This window comes from Eutrema salsugineum, unplaced genomic scaffold (assembly GCF_000478725.1).
Source record: "Eutrema salsugineum unplaced genomic scaffold, Eutsalg1_0 scaffold_11, whole genome shotgun sequence".
Taxonomy (NCBI): domain Eukaryota; kingdom Viridiplantae; phylum Streptophyta; class Magnoliopsida; order Brassicales; family Brassicaceae; genus Eutrema; species Eutrema salsugineum.
The window spans coordinates 1943833-1960076 of record NW_006256901.1 but is presented as its reverse complement, the minus strand read 5'-3'; the positions used below and the strand labels follow the sequence as shown (position 1 = coordinate 1960076).

Genomic DNA, 16244 nt, shown 5'->3' with positions numbered 1-16244 from the left:
TGTATTACACACAGTCTGAAGATGTTTAAACAGATAAAACTGGCAGATAATAACACATTTCTATAGGCGAAACTAGAATACAAGATTTTTCGGAAAGAAGTCTTAGGACAAGTAATATAGCTACATTACTTTAATTTTGTGTTGTTTCGGTCCATACTCTTATATTTTCATTCGTTCGTAGAGCTATTTACTTGATTGCAAACATGTCTAGAACTTCTTTAATAGAGATATAAAAAAATCTATTTTGAAAGAACGTATTGTCAAACTCTTTCCGTTAATAGTTTACCATTATCTTTTTTGCATTTAGAAAATTTATTTTACGATATAGACACTTATGACCTCCCCTCTATGCCTTAAACACTCTTTTGGTGTAAATAGTAAAAATGAAGATATATGTTAAAAAAAAAAGTCCCAATTTTGTTTTTGGTTTTTAATACAGTATCTCTTAATATTATTTTTATCCAAAAACATTAAAGGGCAAATATTTTCTCCCGACAATATCTGATTCGCGTGCAAAATATCGGGCCGGGATTAGGTTAAGCCCGTAAGCCCAAAACCTAAAGAAGAAGCCCGGTTCAAATTGAAACCCTCGATTACCTTTGCTTTGTTCCAAATTCGATCGGTGGGTAAAATTTTGAGGACGACGACGAAAGAGTGTTTCAGTCACTACAGAAGCTGCGAAAATTCCTCCCTTGTCGTCTCTCTATCTATTTTTCCTCTTCCTGCTTCTTCTTCTCTTCTGAGGTGCGTTTTCCTTTGTTTGTATTCGAAATTCGGAATTTTATTTGTTTTGCTTTTATAAATGAATCCGGATTTCGCGACTATGCTGCTTCTTGTTTGAGGTTTCTAAATTGTATTCTTTTGTTATAAATCTGAAATTGACTGCGTAATTAGAGAATCTTTTGTTTCAATTTCGGTGTTTCAATCTGAAATTTTAGGCTTTTTAGTTGTGTTACTGTGGATGATTTTTTTTCAAGAATTGGTTTCTAAGTTAGAGCGAAAAGGTCTTCTGGGTTGGATTAAAGAATGCTATAACATTGCCGCAAAACTGTTTCTTCTTCCTTCTGAAAAGAAAAGGTTGTTCCTTTGCGTTTGCCTTCATTTCTCTGTTTGCTCTATATTTCCTCTCTGTTGTGTCCTTTGAGTCTGGTGAAAGTTAGTTGATACGCTATATTTTTGTTTATATGAAACACTGATACTTTATACGATTCGTCATCTCGGTTAGAATCTAGAACATTATAAACCAAAACGTAAGTATAAAAACCAAACGTGTCCTGGAGATTTGTGATTTCATCTCCTAACACTCCTAAAGCCCTGAGGATAATTTAGTTCAAAAACGTAAATCAATAATAGCCCAGCATAACTCAATATCAAATTATATAACTTTACATTAATTCAAGTTAGGTAACATTTTTGAGTTATCCATAAGTTAGACCCATAACTCAAACTAAACCAATGATAACTCATGCTACCAATCAAGCCTTATAGTAAAGAATATCTTAAATTATCACAAATTTCTTTACTGAATATCTTTCTTTAAATTAGTTTTACAATTGGTTTCTTTTTCGTTTTTAATGTTCCTACAAATATTCAAATTTCTGTTGTTTTTGTTTAATTTTCTTAGGAATTTGCAGTTTCCATATTCTTATGTGAATTTTATGAAATTATTCTTTAAGGTATTCAGAATATCTTCATGTGTTATACTGTTATAGGTTGAATTAATGATCAAAAGACCTTAAATCTGTTCTCCGTCCCACTTCTTTGTACTTTTCTAGTGTGTACCAGATACTGTTCTGTTTTGGGGTTTATCTAATTTATGAGCTTCAACTCAACTTGTAGTCATTTCATCTGTTTTTCTGCAACTCGTATTTGATAAATTTCTTGTATGCGTGAATTAGTATAGGAATGCTGTGGAGATGGAATCAACTATGGAGAATATAACAGAAATGGAGAGTGAGAGAGTTGAGCAGAGCACCAATAAGGAAGTTGAGACTGAAGAGCAAAATCAAGATAGTGTTTTGGAAACTAATAAGGAAATTGAGACTGAAGAGCAAAGTCAAGATAATGTTTTGGAAACTAATAAGGAAATTGAGACTGAAGAGCGAAGTCAGGATAATGTTTTGGAAACTAATAAGGAAATTGAGGCTGAAGAGCAAAGTCAGGACAATGTTATGGAAACCGAGAATAAGAATCCAGGAGAGACAGTAGGAGAGGAAGATCCCGTCAGGGAACATAAAGATTCTCCTTCTCCCATGGTCATTGAAGAAGGTACTACTCATGCGTCTACCCTTGAGAAGGGGAACGATGATGATTTACCAAAGATTGATGATGAGAAGAATTCCCAATTAGGAACAAGCCCTCATCGAAGTTGTTCTCCTTCAGCGGCTATAGATCCTGAAGAAGATTTTATCAAGCCTACTTTAGAAGACACTGTAGAACATAACATTGGGTCCAGCGAAGTAAGTTCAGATATCTTGAAAAATGACAGAGATTCTGTCATGGTTGACAAAGATACTGCAGTAGTCCATGAAGAAACGACCACAACACCTAATAGCAAACTCTCAGAGGACAAAGGATCACCACATCATCATGCTAATACCGTGATGGAGCAGGACAAAGGTGAAGAAGAACATGACATGACATCCTCAGGAGACAACAACGAGATTACTGTCAATCCTGATACCAAACTCTCGGAGGACAAAGGATCACCGCCTCACCATGCTAATACTGTGATGGAGCAGGAGAAAGTTGCAGAAGAACATGACGTGATATCCTCAGGAGACCATAACGATTTTCCAGTCAGTACTGAAGCCAAAGTTGTTGAGGAGAACAATGACAGGATAGAAGTGAGCGAGGTTAACAATATGATTTTGACTAACCATGGAAGTGGACAGGCGGTTGATCATGATATAGAAACCACAACGGAGGCTGAAAAAGGGCCAGAGGTGGCAGGTTCTGAGGCCGTATCAGAACCGGAGAATAAGCCATCCGAGCCTCTCAAAGAAACCTCAATGAACGTGGACAAAGAGCCAGAGATTCCTGCCACTGAAAATTTGACAGACAAAAACTCTGATGTCTTGACCGCTGGAGATTCAGGAGACAATGACAAAGGGTTATCTCTCTTGCCCGCTACCCAAACTTCTTTGGATCATAATGAAGGACTGGGTACACTTGAGGCTGAAGCCACGGAAGATATGAAAGTTGATGGCCCTGATTCTAAATTGGTCACTGATGCTAGTTTTGACTCTACTAATAACAAGGATGTGAATGTCGAGGCTCCTACTAATACTGAAAAGAAAGATGATTATATCGTACCTGAGAGAAATAATGCTGATAATGAGAATGCATTAGTGAGAAGCGAATCTGCTCCTCCTTGTGTTGCATCTTCCAATTTAAAGTCTGAAGTGGAGGGAAGTGCAGATTTGAATAATGGGGTCCATAAAATAGGTGAGGCACCACCCGGTTTTGATGGGAGGGTAATGAAGCGCTCTTTCCTCTTGGATGATATGTCTGATGGTAATGAATCTGGAACGGAGGAGGATCAATCTGCTTTTATGAAAGAGTTGAGTAACTTTTTTAAAGAGAGAGAGATGGAATTCAAACCTCCAAAATTTTATGGGGAGGGACTAAACTGCCTTAAGTAAGCTTTCTTCCCCTCTTTATTTAGTTTTATTATACGCTGTAAAATTTTCAGTGGAAGCTGATATTGGATTAATTTCTTTGGTGTAAGGTTGTGGAGAGCTGTAACTAGATTGGGCGGTTATGACAAGGTACGTCCCACTGTCAATGCGCCTGATGATTGACGAGCATTTGTCGCTTTTGCATTTCGGCCTTTCTTTTCTCTCCGATTTTTCTCTAGCAGTGGCTTTTGGTGATAGTCGAATATGATTAATTTAAGCTTTATTCTTAATAGGTTACTGGATGCAAACTATGGCGGCAAGTAGGAGAGTCTTTCAGGCCCCCAAAGTAAGAGGACTTTGGTCATTTACTATTGAGTTTAGGAAATTATTTGCATATTCCCAAGAATTTGTTCTAATTGCTCAATTGTTTGTCCAGGACATGTACAACAGTGTCATGGACTTTCCGAGGTTTCTACGAAAAGGTAAGATTATATGTCCACCCTCGTTTTTTCCTTTCTCCATTCTCTGTTGTTTATTTTCCATTATTACAAGATTTATACAGTGGCATGGGACTCTGTGCTTCAATCCTTCTGAAATTTAAAATGATTGAACAGAGAACAACTGTGAATCCTGTAAAGATATATTTTTCTTTAAGATCTTGTAACGTTATCTCGTTTCTTTATTCTTCAGGCTCTTCTTGAATATGAGCGGCAAAAAGTCATGGGGGGTGAACTTCGTATACCCCTTGCTTCTGAACCAGAAGCAATGAATATTGATAATCAGGTAAAATCGTGAAAATTATATCATGCGTCTGTGGTTTTTGTTTGACCACCTTCTTCTCATGATTAATGTTTTTGTATTAACATAAATTGCTTTCCTATAGGCTTCTGGATCAGGTAGAGCGAGGAGAGATGCAGCAGCACGTGCTATGCAAGGTTGGCATTCACAGCGTCTTAATGGTAACGGTGAAGTTAATGACCCTGCAATTAAGGTCCGACAGAATCTTGTTACAGAACATCTGTTTCATTTTGCATTCACTTTGTTGTCATAGTCTGAACTGCTCGCTGTTTTGTAATTTGTAGGATAAGAATATAGTTCTTCATCAAAAGCGCGAGAAACAGATAGGAACCACCCCTGGTATGAGTTCGGTTCGATGAAGAAAGTCTTTGTTCTCATTTGTATTATTGAAACTTTGACTCAGTTTGTTACTTACATCTTGCAACGTCATCAGGTTTGCTCAAACGCAAGAGGCCATCGTCTACTGAACATGGTGCAAAACATGCCATTCAAGTGTCTAAACCAATGTATGGTTTATTAGTGTTCCTGCTCTTACTTTTCGACATGTGATATATCACATTTGAATTCTGAATCCGTTTTTTTTGTTTTTCTTAAGGTTGGATGTGACAGTTGTTGATGTTGGACCACCAGCTGACTGGGTGAAGATTAACGTGCAGAGGACGGTATGTTGCTTTCTTGATAATCTGAGCAATCACTTACCTGGCTTTATAATGTATTAATAAGAATCTGTTCAAAACTGCAGCAAGATTGCTTTGAGGTGTATGCATTAGTCCCAGGACTTGTCCGTGAAGAGGTTAGCTCTCTCACACACTTGGAATAGAATCTTTGATACTTGATCTGAAACACTCGTTTTGTTTACTTATCAATTAATCTTGGCAAATAATATCACAGGTCCGAGTCCAATCAGATCCGGCAGGAAGGTTGGTAATAAGTGGCGAACCCGAGAACCCTATGAACCCCTGGGGAGCTACTCCTTTCAAAAAGGTAATGCTCGGTAGACAAATTTGATTCTTATAATCTTCTGCAAATCCAAAATCTGTTTGCAAGAACAAAACATTTTTGTTACATGATATGATTATATAGAATGTTGAATGACATTTTCTTAACGTTTCTTGAATTGCTGCAGGTGGTAAGTTTGCCGACAAGAATTGATCCGCATCATACATCGGCTGTGGTAACCCTAAACGGGCAGTTATTCGTTCGTGTGCCACTCGAGCAATCTGATTAGAAAACATTTTACAGTTTAACCAAAGCCTTGAAGATCCGAGACAGAGAGAGAGAGAAGAAGAAGAAGAAGAAATGTTAGAAGTAGTTGTTGAGAGTCTTTATTGTATATTATGATTGAGAGCAGCATAACACAACCTGTGAGAGAGCCACTTTAGGATTTACTTTGATTTAGGCCCATCTAGTTTGTGTTCTCTCTTCTCTTTGATTAGATTCTTAAAGTCACTATTGTTTTGTATCACAAGATCTTTAAACCTCTTTGCCATTGAGAAACACCAATCTACAAACCTTTTTATTTATTTATTTATTGTTGACCTGCGTTATGCTTTCTTGCTTGCCACATTTTCTCTATTGATATTGAACATTTTAGTCTCAGAATTCTCTTAATCGAGCTCAAAACAAATTTCCTTTATTAGCAATACAACACAACATCACAACAGCATTAGAAAGTTTCGAAATGTTTTCTTTCTTTCTGCATTAAACCGAAATATATCAACGGTTTTTAAGGAATAACAAAACCGGGCCGGTTTAGTTGTCTTTTGGGCGGAATTTGCAAGCAATCTTGAGCTCACCAGGAGGTTTATCGCCGGCGAATCCAGCGTCAACCCAAGCCGAGTAGCCTCCCTCCATGTTAGCTACATGCTCGTACCCCTGCCGGAGTATAGACATATATACATATGTATAAGTAGTTAAGTACGATGTATTTTTGTATAGATATACTTATAATATGTTCGTATACATATAGACTCACCGCATTGAGAAGATCAACACAAGCACGACTTGCTCTTCCTCCAGAGTTACAAGCCTTAACCAAAAGTTTAATTATGAGAAAATTGTCTATTAGCTAAAATCTAAATCTAATATCTGAAAATTAATTTTTAGTCATAGTTAAGAGAAATTAATTCTAACCACGATGAGATGATCATCTTTCTTGCAGCCGGATGCTACTTGAGAAAGGAAATCAGGATTTACAACCCTACCTACAGACCATTTAACAATATTTTTAACTTTCATCCTCGATAATATATTTTGATATGGAACTATTGCAAATTTTTTAATTTATCACCTTCATCAGTTTTGAACATATAGGGAATGTTCAAGGCATCCTCAAAGTGGCTCTTTGCGAATTCTTCATTTGTCCTACAACCAATTCATAGAGTTAATATAATTATATATACACATATCAAAATGTATATGTAGAGGGATCTAAACGAAATGATGATAATCTTTATATTTACCTAACATCGACATATCGATGACCAACAGTAAGCAAACCTTTTGCTGTATAAACATCAACATTCTCCACATCTTCAACTCTATACAGAAAAAGAAAAAGAAGAAAAGAGTATAGAAATCTTGTACTCGAGATAGCTATTTGACCTATTAATATTTAAGATACAGAAATTTGATTATATTCTCACGTCTTTGTCTTTGGTGTCTCCATGAGAAATGTCCTGTTTGATCTTCTTTTCTGGTTCGTCTTCTGTTATGATAAAGACTGAAGAGAAGATATGTATACAACTTACAATTCTTCAACTTGATCATGTATTTGTTTATTTAATCAAGTTTAAATTGTATAAAAATCAAGAAATGAGTTGACCAACTATTATTTTATCATCCAGTTGATCGTGAAATTCGAAGGAAGAGAACGTAAATGTTATAAAAAAAACCTCCAATCAGTTTTATTAGTTTAGTTTATTCAAATTGTTAATTCTAACATAGTAGTTAACCATATTTTTAATGTTTTTCGTGCTGGCAACTCGTGACAATCCCAAATTTCAAAGCCTATATTAATGTCCAAAAATTTGTGAAAAAACGAAGGCTCCAGCCTCTCTTTGGTGTCTCTTTTGGTTGGACCTTCAGAAGTCAATACGCTGGTAAAAAATGAAAATGTATTATTATGGTTTTGTTTTCAATCCATAGAATGTAACAGTAATGCTATTATTAAGACCAACTATTAAGGCTAGCAAAAAAAAAAAAAAATTCTTTGAAGGTATATGCTTCTATAATGATACCATGTGCGATCTAAATACTAAAGTGAATTGGTTGGCACATAGAAGTATATTGTATTTATATGATATATATAGTTTTTGTTAATTGTGTAACACCAGTTTGTTATAAAACAATTAGGAAAAAATTTGTAGTTTTAGTATATGTAGCTCACGAGAGCAAATTCTATTATTTAGATCAATAACGATAAATAGGTTTGAGCAAAACATTATCTAAGAGCATGTGCAATGGGAGAGATTTTGATGGATCTTTTAACCATTTTTTTATTATTAAGTTGGGTTAGAAACCAATTGAAAAAAATTTCATTTTTAGTAGGTCCAATGGTAGAGACCCAATTAAGTTTTTTTTTTTTAAAAAATGATAATAATGATTTATACATATATACAAGTTATCTCTCACCACCTTTCAAGTTTTAACTACAACCATCGAGCCTTCAAGCTCTGCAAGTATTTGGATCACCAAAAAAGAAAGAGAAAAAAGGAAAAGTATAATCTCTTTGTTCCATTTACCGAGTATTCAAATCAAACTCCCCATCCATGCATCATCATCATCATCATCATCTCATCAGGGTTCATGTTACGTCCTTCTCCATGATTCCCAATCGCATTAGCTCTCAGCAGGTTGCGAGCCATCATCTCGGTATGAGATTGGTGTGACTCTGCCTTCACTTGTCCTGCTTGAGCCAAAGCCGCCATTCTTAACCTCGCCTCCTGAGCCTTCATCTCTCTATCCAACTCTGATTTCACATCAACACATGCTTTTCTCTCGTCTTGGAGCAAAGCTTGCTCAACCATCAACATTTCTTCGGATCTGAGCTCTCCACTCCCTTCTCTTTTGAGTTATTATGTTGAAAGCTTGGGCTTGCTTCTCAAATGTCGCCGTGAATTCTGCCACTTTGGCTGCAATGTTGTTGTCCCATAGCTGATTGTGTGATAGCGTTTGGCTTGTTGTGTCTGAATCGAGGATTCTGTCGTCCTCTTCTGCTTCGTAAACTGCCACGACGTGATAAGGTAACAATCTGCAATAGATTGTAAGAGAACAGAGACACAACAAGCCAGACGCTGCAGAAACAAAGATCAAACTACAGAATCCAACACCTGAATCCTAATTCTCTCAATCAATTCTGATTCGCAATTCCAAACTAGGAAGATCCATTGCCACAAGAATACACCATTTTTTTCTCAATCAACTCTGAATCACATTTCCAAATCATGGAGTTACATTGCCACAAGAGAGAGAGACCATTTTCTTCGATCAAAACTCAATCAACTCGTTATGTCAGGCTATTGATCTTCTTCTAATACACAATTCTAAATCAAAGTCTCAGAGCACGTCAAAGAACCTAAAGGAAACCATTTTCCTAAATTTACAAAGTCCAAAACTTGTACTAAAAACTTTGATTGGGTTCGTATGCATACCTCCAAATGCGATGTAAGCGATTCGATGCTGGCCAAAGAAGTAGACAGCATCGGAAACGATACCGTAGATGGGTTTGGCAACCATTGGAAGATTCGCCGAGTTCTGGAAAATTGGTTTGGCTGGTGATAACCTATAGTCGAACTCGATTTCGCCGGCTCGGTCGGCAGAGTCGCCTCGGTCGGCAGATTCGCCTCGGTCGGCAGAGTCGCCTCGGTCGGCAGAGTTGCCTCGGTCGGAAACAGTCAGAGCAGCCAGATTCGTCGTCTACGGAGAAAAGGAAGAGGAGAGAATGAATTATTGGGAAAAAAAACAGGACCATAAAAATATTTTTTCTTCTATTTTTTGTTGTCCAATAACAATAAGCCACGTGTATTTAAAAGATGTTTCTTGCATCTCCTAAATAAGAGACGTCTCTGGCAAATTATTTTCTTTCTGATTTAATTAAATACAAAAAAAATCTGAAAAATGCTCTAAATACCCCATTGCATATGCTCTAAGAGTTCCCTACCTTAGATTCCATATGACCAAGTGCTACCTCTGCAACTTTTTTTCATCTTCCTTATCAACCCAATCACCTAACCATGCACTATGATCTAGTAACCCAATAATACGATTTCTCGTTATGCATTGCTTTGTCTATTTTTCTTTTAACCACACTTCCAATCTTTTTGCTTCCAAGTTTTTCTAATCTTCTTGAATTTTATTTTTATTGTTAATATTATAAAATATATTTAGAAATTTTTTGATAAAATCTATTTAGAAAATTTTGACTTGATACAATTAAATAAATTAGCAATTTTGAAACATTCAGTTTTATATAATAAAATATTTTATCATTCAAATTTGAGCTGTACAAAAGTAAACAAAGTGAAAATTGGAAAATTCGTCACTTTTAATTAAAGCTGAGAATATGGTGAAAACCTTTTACATAGATCACAATATCACATGGTTTAATAAAGATCATAGGTATTGTGGAGAAAAAATGTCTCATCGTATTATTATTTTCCTAAAAATTATTGACTAATAAATATATAAATAAAAATAAAAAGTAATGGTCCGATTGTGAACGAGGATGGATCTAAGACCATGTTCATTAGTGAACTCTTCTATGGAGTTCACCAGAATTTTATATTAATTTTTTTTGCAATTATGAACAGTAATGAACTTGTTATTATTTTGATCCTCCATTAGTGAACTCCATTTAAGGGTTCTTTAAAATAAAATGTTGGGACTTAAAAGATGGATGTGTAGCACATAACAAGTTTAATATTTCAGGAAGAAGAAGAAGCCAAGATATCACAATGACACAAGAACAACATAAGAGACACAAAGATATGCACATAGATATAAATCGATGTTATATGCAAAAATGATTTATAGATATGAACATGAGCTTACAATAGAGAGCATCTCCTTTCTCACTCTGTTCGTGATAGGCCTTAAGACATTTACTTGCTGGAACGTAAATGTGAAGTTGTTTACAATCAAACTTGGAGTAATGAATATATGATGAGCAATGTGATCGTATAAGCTGCATTTGTGGTGTGAAAATGGGACTGTGTTGTGGGAATCATGGAGTCTTACTTGTTATCTTTTGTTTTGTAGTTGGTGCTGAAACTGAAGATGCTCAGATTGAGCTTTTGTTAAAGGAAGTGAAAGGGAAAGACTTAGCTGAGCTGATTGCTGCTGGAAGGGAGAAGCTGGCTTCAGTGCCATCAGGCGGTGGTGGTGTTGCGATGGCTTCTGCTCCATCCGCTGGTGGTGGAGGTGGCGGTGCTGCTCCTGCGGCTGAGTCCAAGAAAAAAGAGAAGAAAGAAGAGAAGGAAGACCCTGTGAATGTGGACAAGAGACCATAGTCACGACCATTGAATCTGTGGTCAACAAAGCGTTTCTCATTTTCTGTAAAGCACTGACTCAAACATAAAATGGCGAGATATAAGATGTAGCATCGATCATGTGGTTTTTCTACTGGTTGCTGCATCGAGTCAAAGCTTATCTCATTGTTAATCCTCGTTGTGTTCTGATCTCATTGTTAATCCTCGTTGTGTTCTGATCTCATTGTTAATCCTCGTTGTGTTCTGATCTCATTGTTAATCCTCGTTGTGTTCTGATCTTGACAGCAATGAAGAAGACCCCATCTTCTTCTTTACTGAAACAACCATGAAGAAGACGCAATCAATATACATAGCTGAAACATAATCACAACATCAGTGCTCCAAATGAAGTCGATGGAACAAAATTTACCTCTCTGTATCAACTTGAATCTCTTCTGACATAACCTTATTCGCATACCACAGTATCGTCTTCCAAAGTATCGTTTTAGAGTCACCTAATTTGCCTTCCACTGTATCGTCTCTCTTCCTTTTCGGATTTCGTCATTGGGCTCGTCTTCTCATGCACAGGTATCGTTGTTTCTTCGTTTCTCTCTTTTTGACAATCTGGGTCTGTGGCTGGCTGAATCAAGGAGATTGCAAGTTCAAGACGAAATCTGGATTGGAACTCTCTGTTCGCCGACAGAGAATCGTCGCAAAGAGAGAAGAGAAACTAGCGGGGAAGGGGAGAAGAGAAAGTATCTGGGGAAAAAATAAGAAGAAAAAAAAAATCGATCTCTCAAAATTATAAAACTCTTCCCAATCAAAATTTTCCACGTGGTTCGGATACAGGGTCTTCGGAGTCTACCGGATGAACCGATCCTTTAGTATTGGCTTTTTTTCTTTTATTTTTAATCCACAATTCTCATGAACCTGTACCCAAATTTCTAATGACCCTGCTCTAACCCGCAATCCATCCACCGACAGAAACGGGAAGTGTTCGTTGCTCTGTGAAACCAGTCTCATGCGTTGCCCTCCACTCTAAGAGCCACATGGCTCAAGCCTTCACCTAGACCACTTGACTCAGCACCTGGCTTGGATTGGGCGGGTCAGTGTAACCATAAACACGAGCCCTACCTCATAACTTGAACCAACGTTCCACTATCCTTTAAGCCTCCACTCGGATAACAAGCTTACGTTACCAAGCTCGGCGATTAATGCATTGTTCTCTCATCTATATATGCAGCTTTATTGATTTCATTTCTTTCGATGTGGGACTTTATAAGTTTCAAGATCCAAATAATTGGAATTTTAAATTTAAATAGGAATACCGAACAATTAGTTTTCCGAATTACAATATTTTTGCTTTACCTTAAATGGGAACTCACTGTTATTTTGTTTGAAACTACAAAAAAAAGCTAGACATATCTTTCATTATGAGTGAATGAGGTCAATATATATGATGGTAAATGTTTCCATGGTAAAAGATTTTTTCCATTATAAGAGATATTGGTAGAAAGAGATATCTTTTCATTATAAGAGAAACTGGTCAAAGAGAGATGACAAAATATAACCATATCAAACAGAAGAAGTGCTTAATTGTTTTGATTAGTCTTTACATACGTGCAAAGCAATAGAAGCTCATGAAGCAGCCAATAAGGTTCAAATTATTTTAAAGGCCAATTTCTCTAAAGTATAGTCAAAGCAGGTGGTTTAAAACAAGTAGATATTTTCTCGAGGTCATGAGTTTGAGCCTGAGAATGTGATAAAGTAGCCAATTTTTTTCCTCTACTTCTAGCTTAACAAAATTCAGAACCGGCTTTGCATATGTATCAAAAATAATTCATATCGCGATTAAAGTGAATTGATAAAGATTATAAAATCTAAAAAAATCTTATATTATTAATTGATAAAGATACTAAAAAAACTTTTGTCTCATGTATTATTTACATGAGTGTCATACTAAGATTTCAATCTCATAGAATTTCTCTGGAATTTTTTTAAACTAGGTTCAACTTACTAATTAATTACATCATATGTCATTAATATTAATTTGATTAGAGATTAATTTATATCAATTATATATTTAATACTCAAAATTTTAATTTGTAAAAATATTTTCTCTTTTTCTATTTTTTTATCAACATATTTATAAAAATTAATACATAATATAATTACTTATGTTACTAAACATTATTTTTCCTATCTCATATTTCTTTAATCTTAATTTTGTTAAAAAAATAATCATGTTATCTATTTAATAATAAGAACATTTAAATATTTTTATAAATATTATAATTAAAAAAAATTATATCAAAAACAAAATATATTAGTCTCATGTTGGACCAGTTAGATAGAACATATTAATCTAATTTAGTATATCTAATATGCAATTTCATTCATATAAAAATGATATTATAATTAATTATAAAATTAATAATTATCTAACATTTATACAATTATATTAAAAAATAAAGATATAATTAGCATATATATTTACAATTATAAATATCAGCTAAAGTTTTATAATTATATTTTTATATTTACATAAAAGAATTATAATTAATATTTATTTCGCACATGGTACTAAATTGCTAGTGATATGGTCTTTTCCATATAATAATTTGCCTTTTGAGTGTAATATGGGCATGTAATATAATTTGCATGCAATATGCCAATATGGGCCTGAATTGATCTAAGCAAAACTTTTAAGGGCAAATCTCTAAAAATAATTTAACTTAAAAAATAATAATAATAATTAAACTTTTCAAAGGTGAAAAGGTGAATTCAAATAAAGTGGTCGTCTTTGTTGAAACGTGTGTCGGATCTCTATGAGCCAATTAAAGTATATAACAAGCAGAGCAGGAGGTTTTCTACTTGGATCTGCTCTCTCCATTGCATCATCAGCTTCTTCTTCAAATCCGCCGTCTCTAGCCTCCGCGTTGTCTTCATCCTCCGCCGCCGTCATGGAAACCCATAAAACCAAGCTCTGCATCGTCGGAAGTGGCCCAGCGGCACACACGGCGGCGATCTACGCGGCTAGGGCGGAGCTTAAACCTCTTCTCTTCGAAGGATGGATGGCTAACGATATCGCTCCCGGCGGTCAATTAACCACAACCACCGACGTCGAGAACTTCCCTGGATTCCCCGATGGTATCCTCGGCCTTGATATCGTCGAGAAATTCCGGAAGCAATCGGAGCGATTCGGTACTAAGATTTTCACGGAGACGGTCAACAAGGTCGATTTCTCATCGAAGCCGTTTAAGCTTTTCACCGATTCGAGAACCGTCCTCGCCGACGCCGTAATCATTTCCACCGGAGCTGTAGCCAAGCGGCTTAGCTTCACTGGATCTGGTGAAGGCGCTGGAGGTTTCTGGAATCGCGGTATCTCCGCTTGTGCTGTATGCGACGGAGCTGCTCCGATTTTCAGGAACAAGCCTCTGGTGGTTATTGGCGGCGGCGATTCGGCTATGGAGGAGGCGAATTTCCTCACCAAGTACGGATCTAAGGTTTATATTATCCACAGGCGAGACACGTTCAGGGCTTCTAAGATTATGCAGCAGAGAGCGTTTTCAAACCCTAAGATCGAAGTGATTTGGAACTCTTCGGTGGTTGAGGCATACGGAGACGAGAACGGTAAAGGCGTTCTCGGAGGATTGAAGGTGAAGAACGTCGTTACTGGAGATGTGTCTGATTTGAAGGTTTCTGGACTATTCTTCGCCATTGGTCATGAGCCAGCGACGAAATTCCTAGATGGGCAGCTTGAGCTTGATGAAGATGGTTATGTATTGACCAAGCCTGGTACCACAAAGACGAGCGTGGTCGGTGTATTCGCCGCCGGAGATGTTCAAGACAAGAAGTATAGGCAAGCCATCACGGCTGCAGGAACCGGTTTGTTCTCTACTTTTCTTTTCGCCATTTTCTGCACAATGAGTTAGGTGTTTGAAATCATGAGTAGAATCTGTCATACAGAAGCATCTGGTGTGTGCTTGTTATTGGCTTGTTGCCTAATACCACAATGTTTAAGGAGTATTTGGTAGTTTGGTGTTTGGCTTAGTGAACACTGGTTTATCTGTTTAGCATAATTGTTTGTTTGATTGATCTGTTCAAAAGGAGTCGTTTTTTTCCAAAAAAAGTACATAGCTTCTGATGATGAACCCTTTCATGTTCTCAAAGTGCCTTGCGTTGTGTATCATTTCATTTACTTAACAAAGTACTGTTTGAGACATGATTTCGTGTGAATTTTGTTTGGTATAGAGCAATCTTTGTGTTATGCCGTCGTTTTGGGTTAAAGGCTATCTACGTTCATTTTCATGCTAATAGCACAATGTTTTAAGGAGATTTTGGTAGTTATTTTTTTGGCTAAGTGAACAATTGTTTATCTGTTTAGTTGTTTGATTGATCTGTTTAAAAGGAATTGTTTTTTGTTTTAAAGTAGATAGCTTCTTATCATGGAACACTTGCATGTTCTCAAAGTGCCTTGCTTTGTGTATCATTTGATTCACTTAACAAAGTACTGTTTGAGTCATGAGTTCATGGGATTTGTGTTTGGTATAGAGTAATCTTTGTGCTCTTGCCGTTGTTTGGGGTTAAAGGCTATCTACGCTCATTTTCATACTCTTTAGAAGACTTAAGTAGTGGTCATTAATTGTTCTAAGTAGGTGTTTTGCGAGCCTGCAAGTTATATTAAACCGTTTCTATTGTGGTTATAAGATAAGCAGACATAATTAGCAATTAGACGTTTGTGGTGTGTGGTCTTTGAACTCTGCTGATCACTAAACTGAAATCAGATTGTTCTTAGCGGTGATTGTGTGTTTCTGTAAAACCCAATTTGCATACCTTGCAAATGTTATCTCTTTCGTTTCATGAATTAAAAATACACACTTTCATAAGCGACTCTGATCACAATTTATGGATGGTGGCAGGGTGTATGGCCGCTTTGGATGCAGAGCACTACCTACAGGAGATTGGATCTCAGGAGGGTAAGAGTGATTAGAAAAGGTGTAGGAGAAGGACACATTCATAAGTTGCTCTCTCTCTCTCCCTCCCCTTATTTGCTTTGTCATTTTCAGAAATGTCAAACCAATAAAGAATCAGATTGATCTCAAAAAGACAATTTTTTAAATGAAGGGACATTAAGTAGAGTTTTGTTATATGCGTTTGCAGTTGGAGTTGAGTCTGGATTTTGTGCCAAGTTGTAACTCTTTAGGTCACAGCTTCGAGCAATTGCTTTTGATTTGTTCCTCCGGCGAGGGCTTTTATATGTAATTTTATTAAGCTATTTCAGACTTAATTGAACCAATGAATTGGTGTCTTAGAGATGGAGAAAATTATGAAAGTTGTTTATTTTTTCTTCTAAGCA

General features: G+C 36.3%; 3 protein-coding genes across 4 annotated transcripts; 2 read left to right on the top strand and 1 right to left on the bottom strand.

Annotated features, from left to right (window-relative positions):
- Nucleotides 1-621: 621 nt before the first annotated feature.
- LOC18026099 (AT-rich interactive domain-containing protein 3) lies at nucleotides 622-5951 on the top strand. Of its 2 annotated transcripts, none has more exons than XM_006409249.2 (13): nucleotides 622-744; nucleotides 1899-3640; nucleotides 3731-3770; nucleotides 3914-3966; nucleotides 4057-4102; nucleotides 4311-4403; nucleotides 4504-4611; nucleotides 4703-4757; nucleotides 4852-4924; nucleotides 5014-5080; nucleotides 5161-5211; nucleotides 5310-5402; nucleotides 5545-5951. In XM_006409249.2, the coding sequence occupies exons 2-13, from the start codon at nucleotides 1917-1919 to the stop codon at nucleotides 5644-5646; spliced, it is 2505 nt and encodes an 834-aa protein (XP_006409312.1). In that variant the 5' UTR covers nucleotides 622-744; nucleotides 1899-1916; the 3' UTR covers nucleotides 5647-5951. The 2 variants fall into 2 exon arrangements, with proteins under 2 accessions (XP_006409312.1, XP_006409313.1); XM_006409250.2 differs by having other exon boundaries at nucleotides 627-744; nucleotides 1904-3640.
- A 159-nt stretch (nucleotides 5952-6110) lies between these two features.
- Nucleotides 6111-7173, bottom strand: LOC18026098 (protein HIGH ARSENIC CONTENT 1, mitochondrial). The gene is made up of 6 exons (XM_006409248.2): nucleotides 7064-7173; nucleotides 6881-6958; nucleotides 6709-6782; nucleotides 6552-6622; nucleotides 6394-6447; nucleotides 6111-6293 (listed from the first exon to the last, which is right to left on the bottom strand). Exons 1-6 carry the CDS (start codon nucleotides 7084-7086, stop codon nucleotides 6171-6173), a joined length of 423 nt encoding a protein of 140 aa, XP_006409311.1. The 5' UTR covers nucleotides 7087-7173; the 3' UTR covers nucleotides 6111-6170.
- Nucleotides 7174-13695: 6522 nt separating this feature from the next.
- On the top strand, nucleotides 13696-16244 carry LOC18026096 (thioredoxin reductase 2; the record flags this gene model as incomplete). The annotated part of the gene is made up of 2 exons (XM_006409246.2): nucleotides 13696-14773; nucleotides 15808-16244. Coding segments are annotated over 2 exons (1149 nt in total), but the record flags the coding sequence as incomplete, so codon positions are not given.

Bases quoted from the DNA above. Each gene is read 5' to 3' on its own strand.
- LOC18026099 (XM_006409249.2), top strand. From the start codon at position 1,917: ATGGAATCAACTATGGAGAATATAACAGAAATGGAGAGTGAGAGAGTT. The intron at 4,612-4,702 runs GTCCGACAGAAT...TGTAATTTGTAG, and splicing joins TTAATGACCCTGCAATTAAG to GATAAGAATATAGTTCTTCA. The intron at 5,403-5,544 runs GTAATGCTCGGT...GAATTGCTGCAG, and splicing joins GAGCTACTCCTTTCAAAAAG to GTGGTAAGTTTGCCGACAAG.
- LOC18026098 (XM_006409248.2), bottom strand. From the start codon at position 7,086: ATGGAGACACCAAAGACAAAGAC. The intron at 6,623-6,708 runs GTGATAAATTAA...AATGGTCTGTAG, and splicing joins TATGTTCAAAACTGATGAAG to GTAGGGTTGTAAATCCTGAT. The intron at 6,294-6,393 runs GTGAGTCTATAT...ATACTCCGGCAG, and splicing joins GTGTTGATCTTCTCAATGCG to GGGTACGAGCATGTAGCTAA.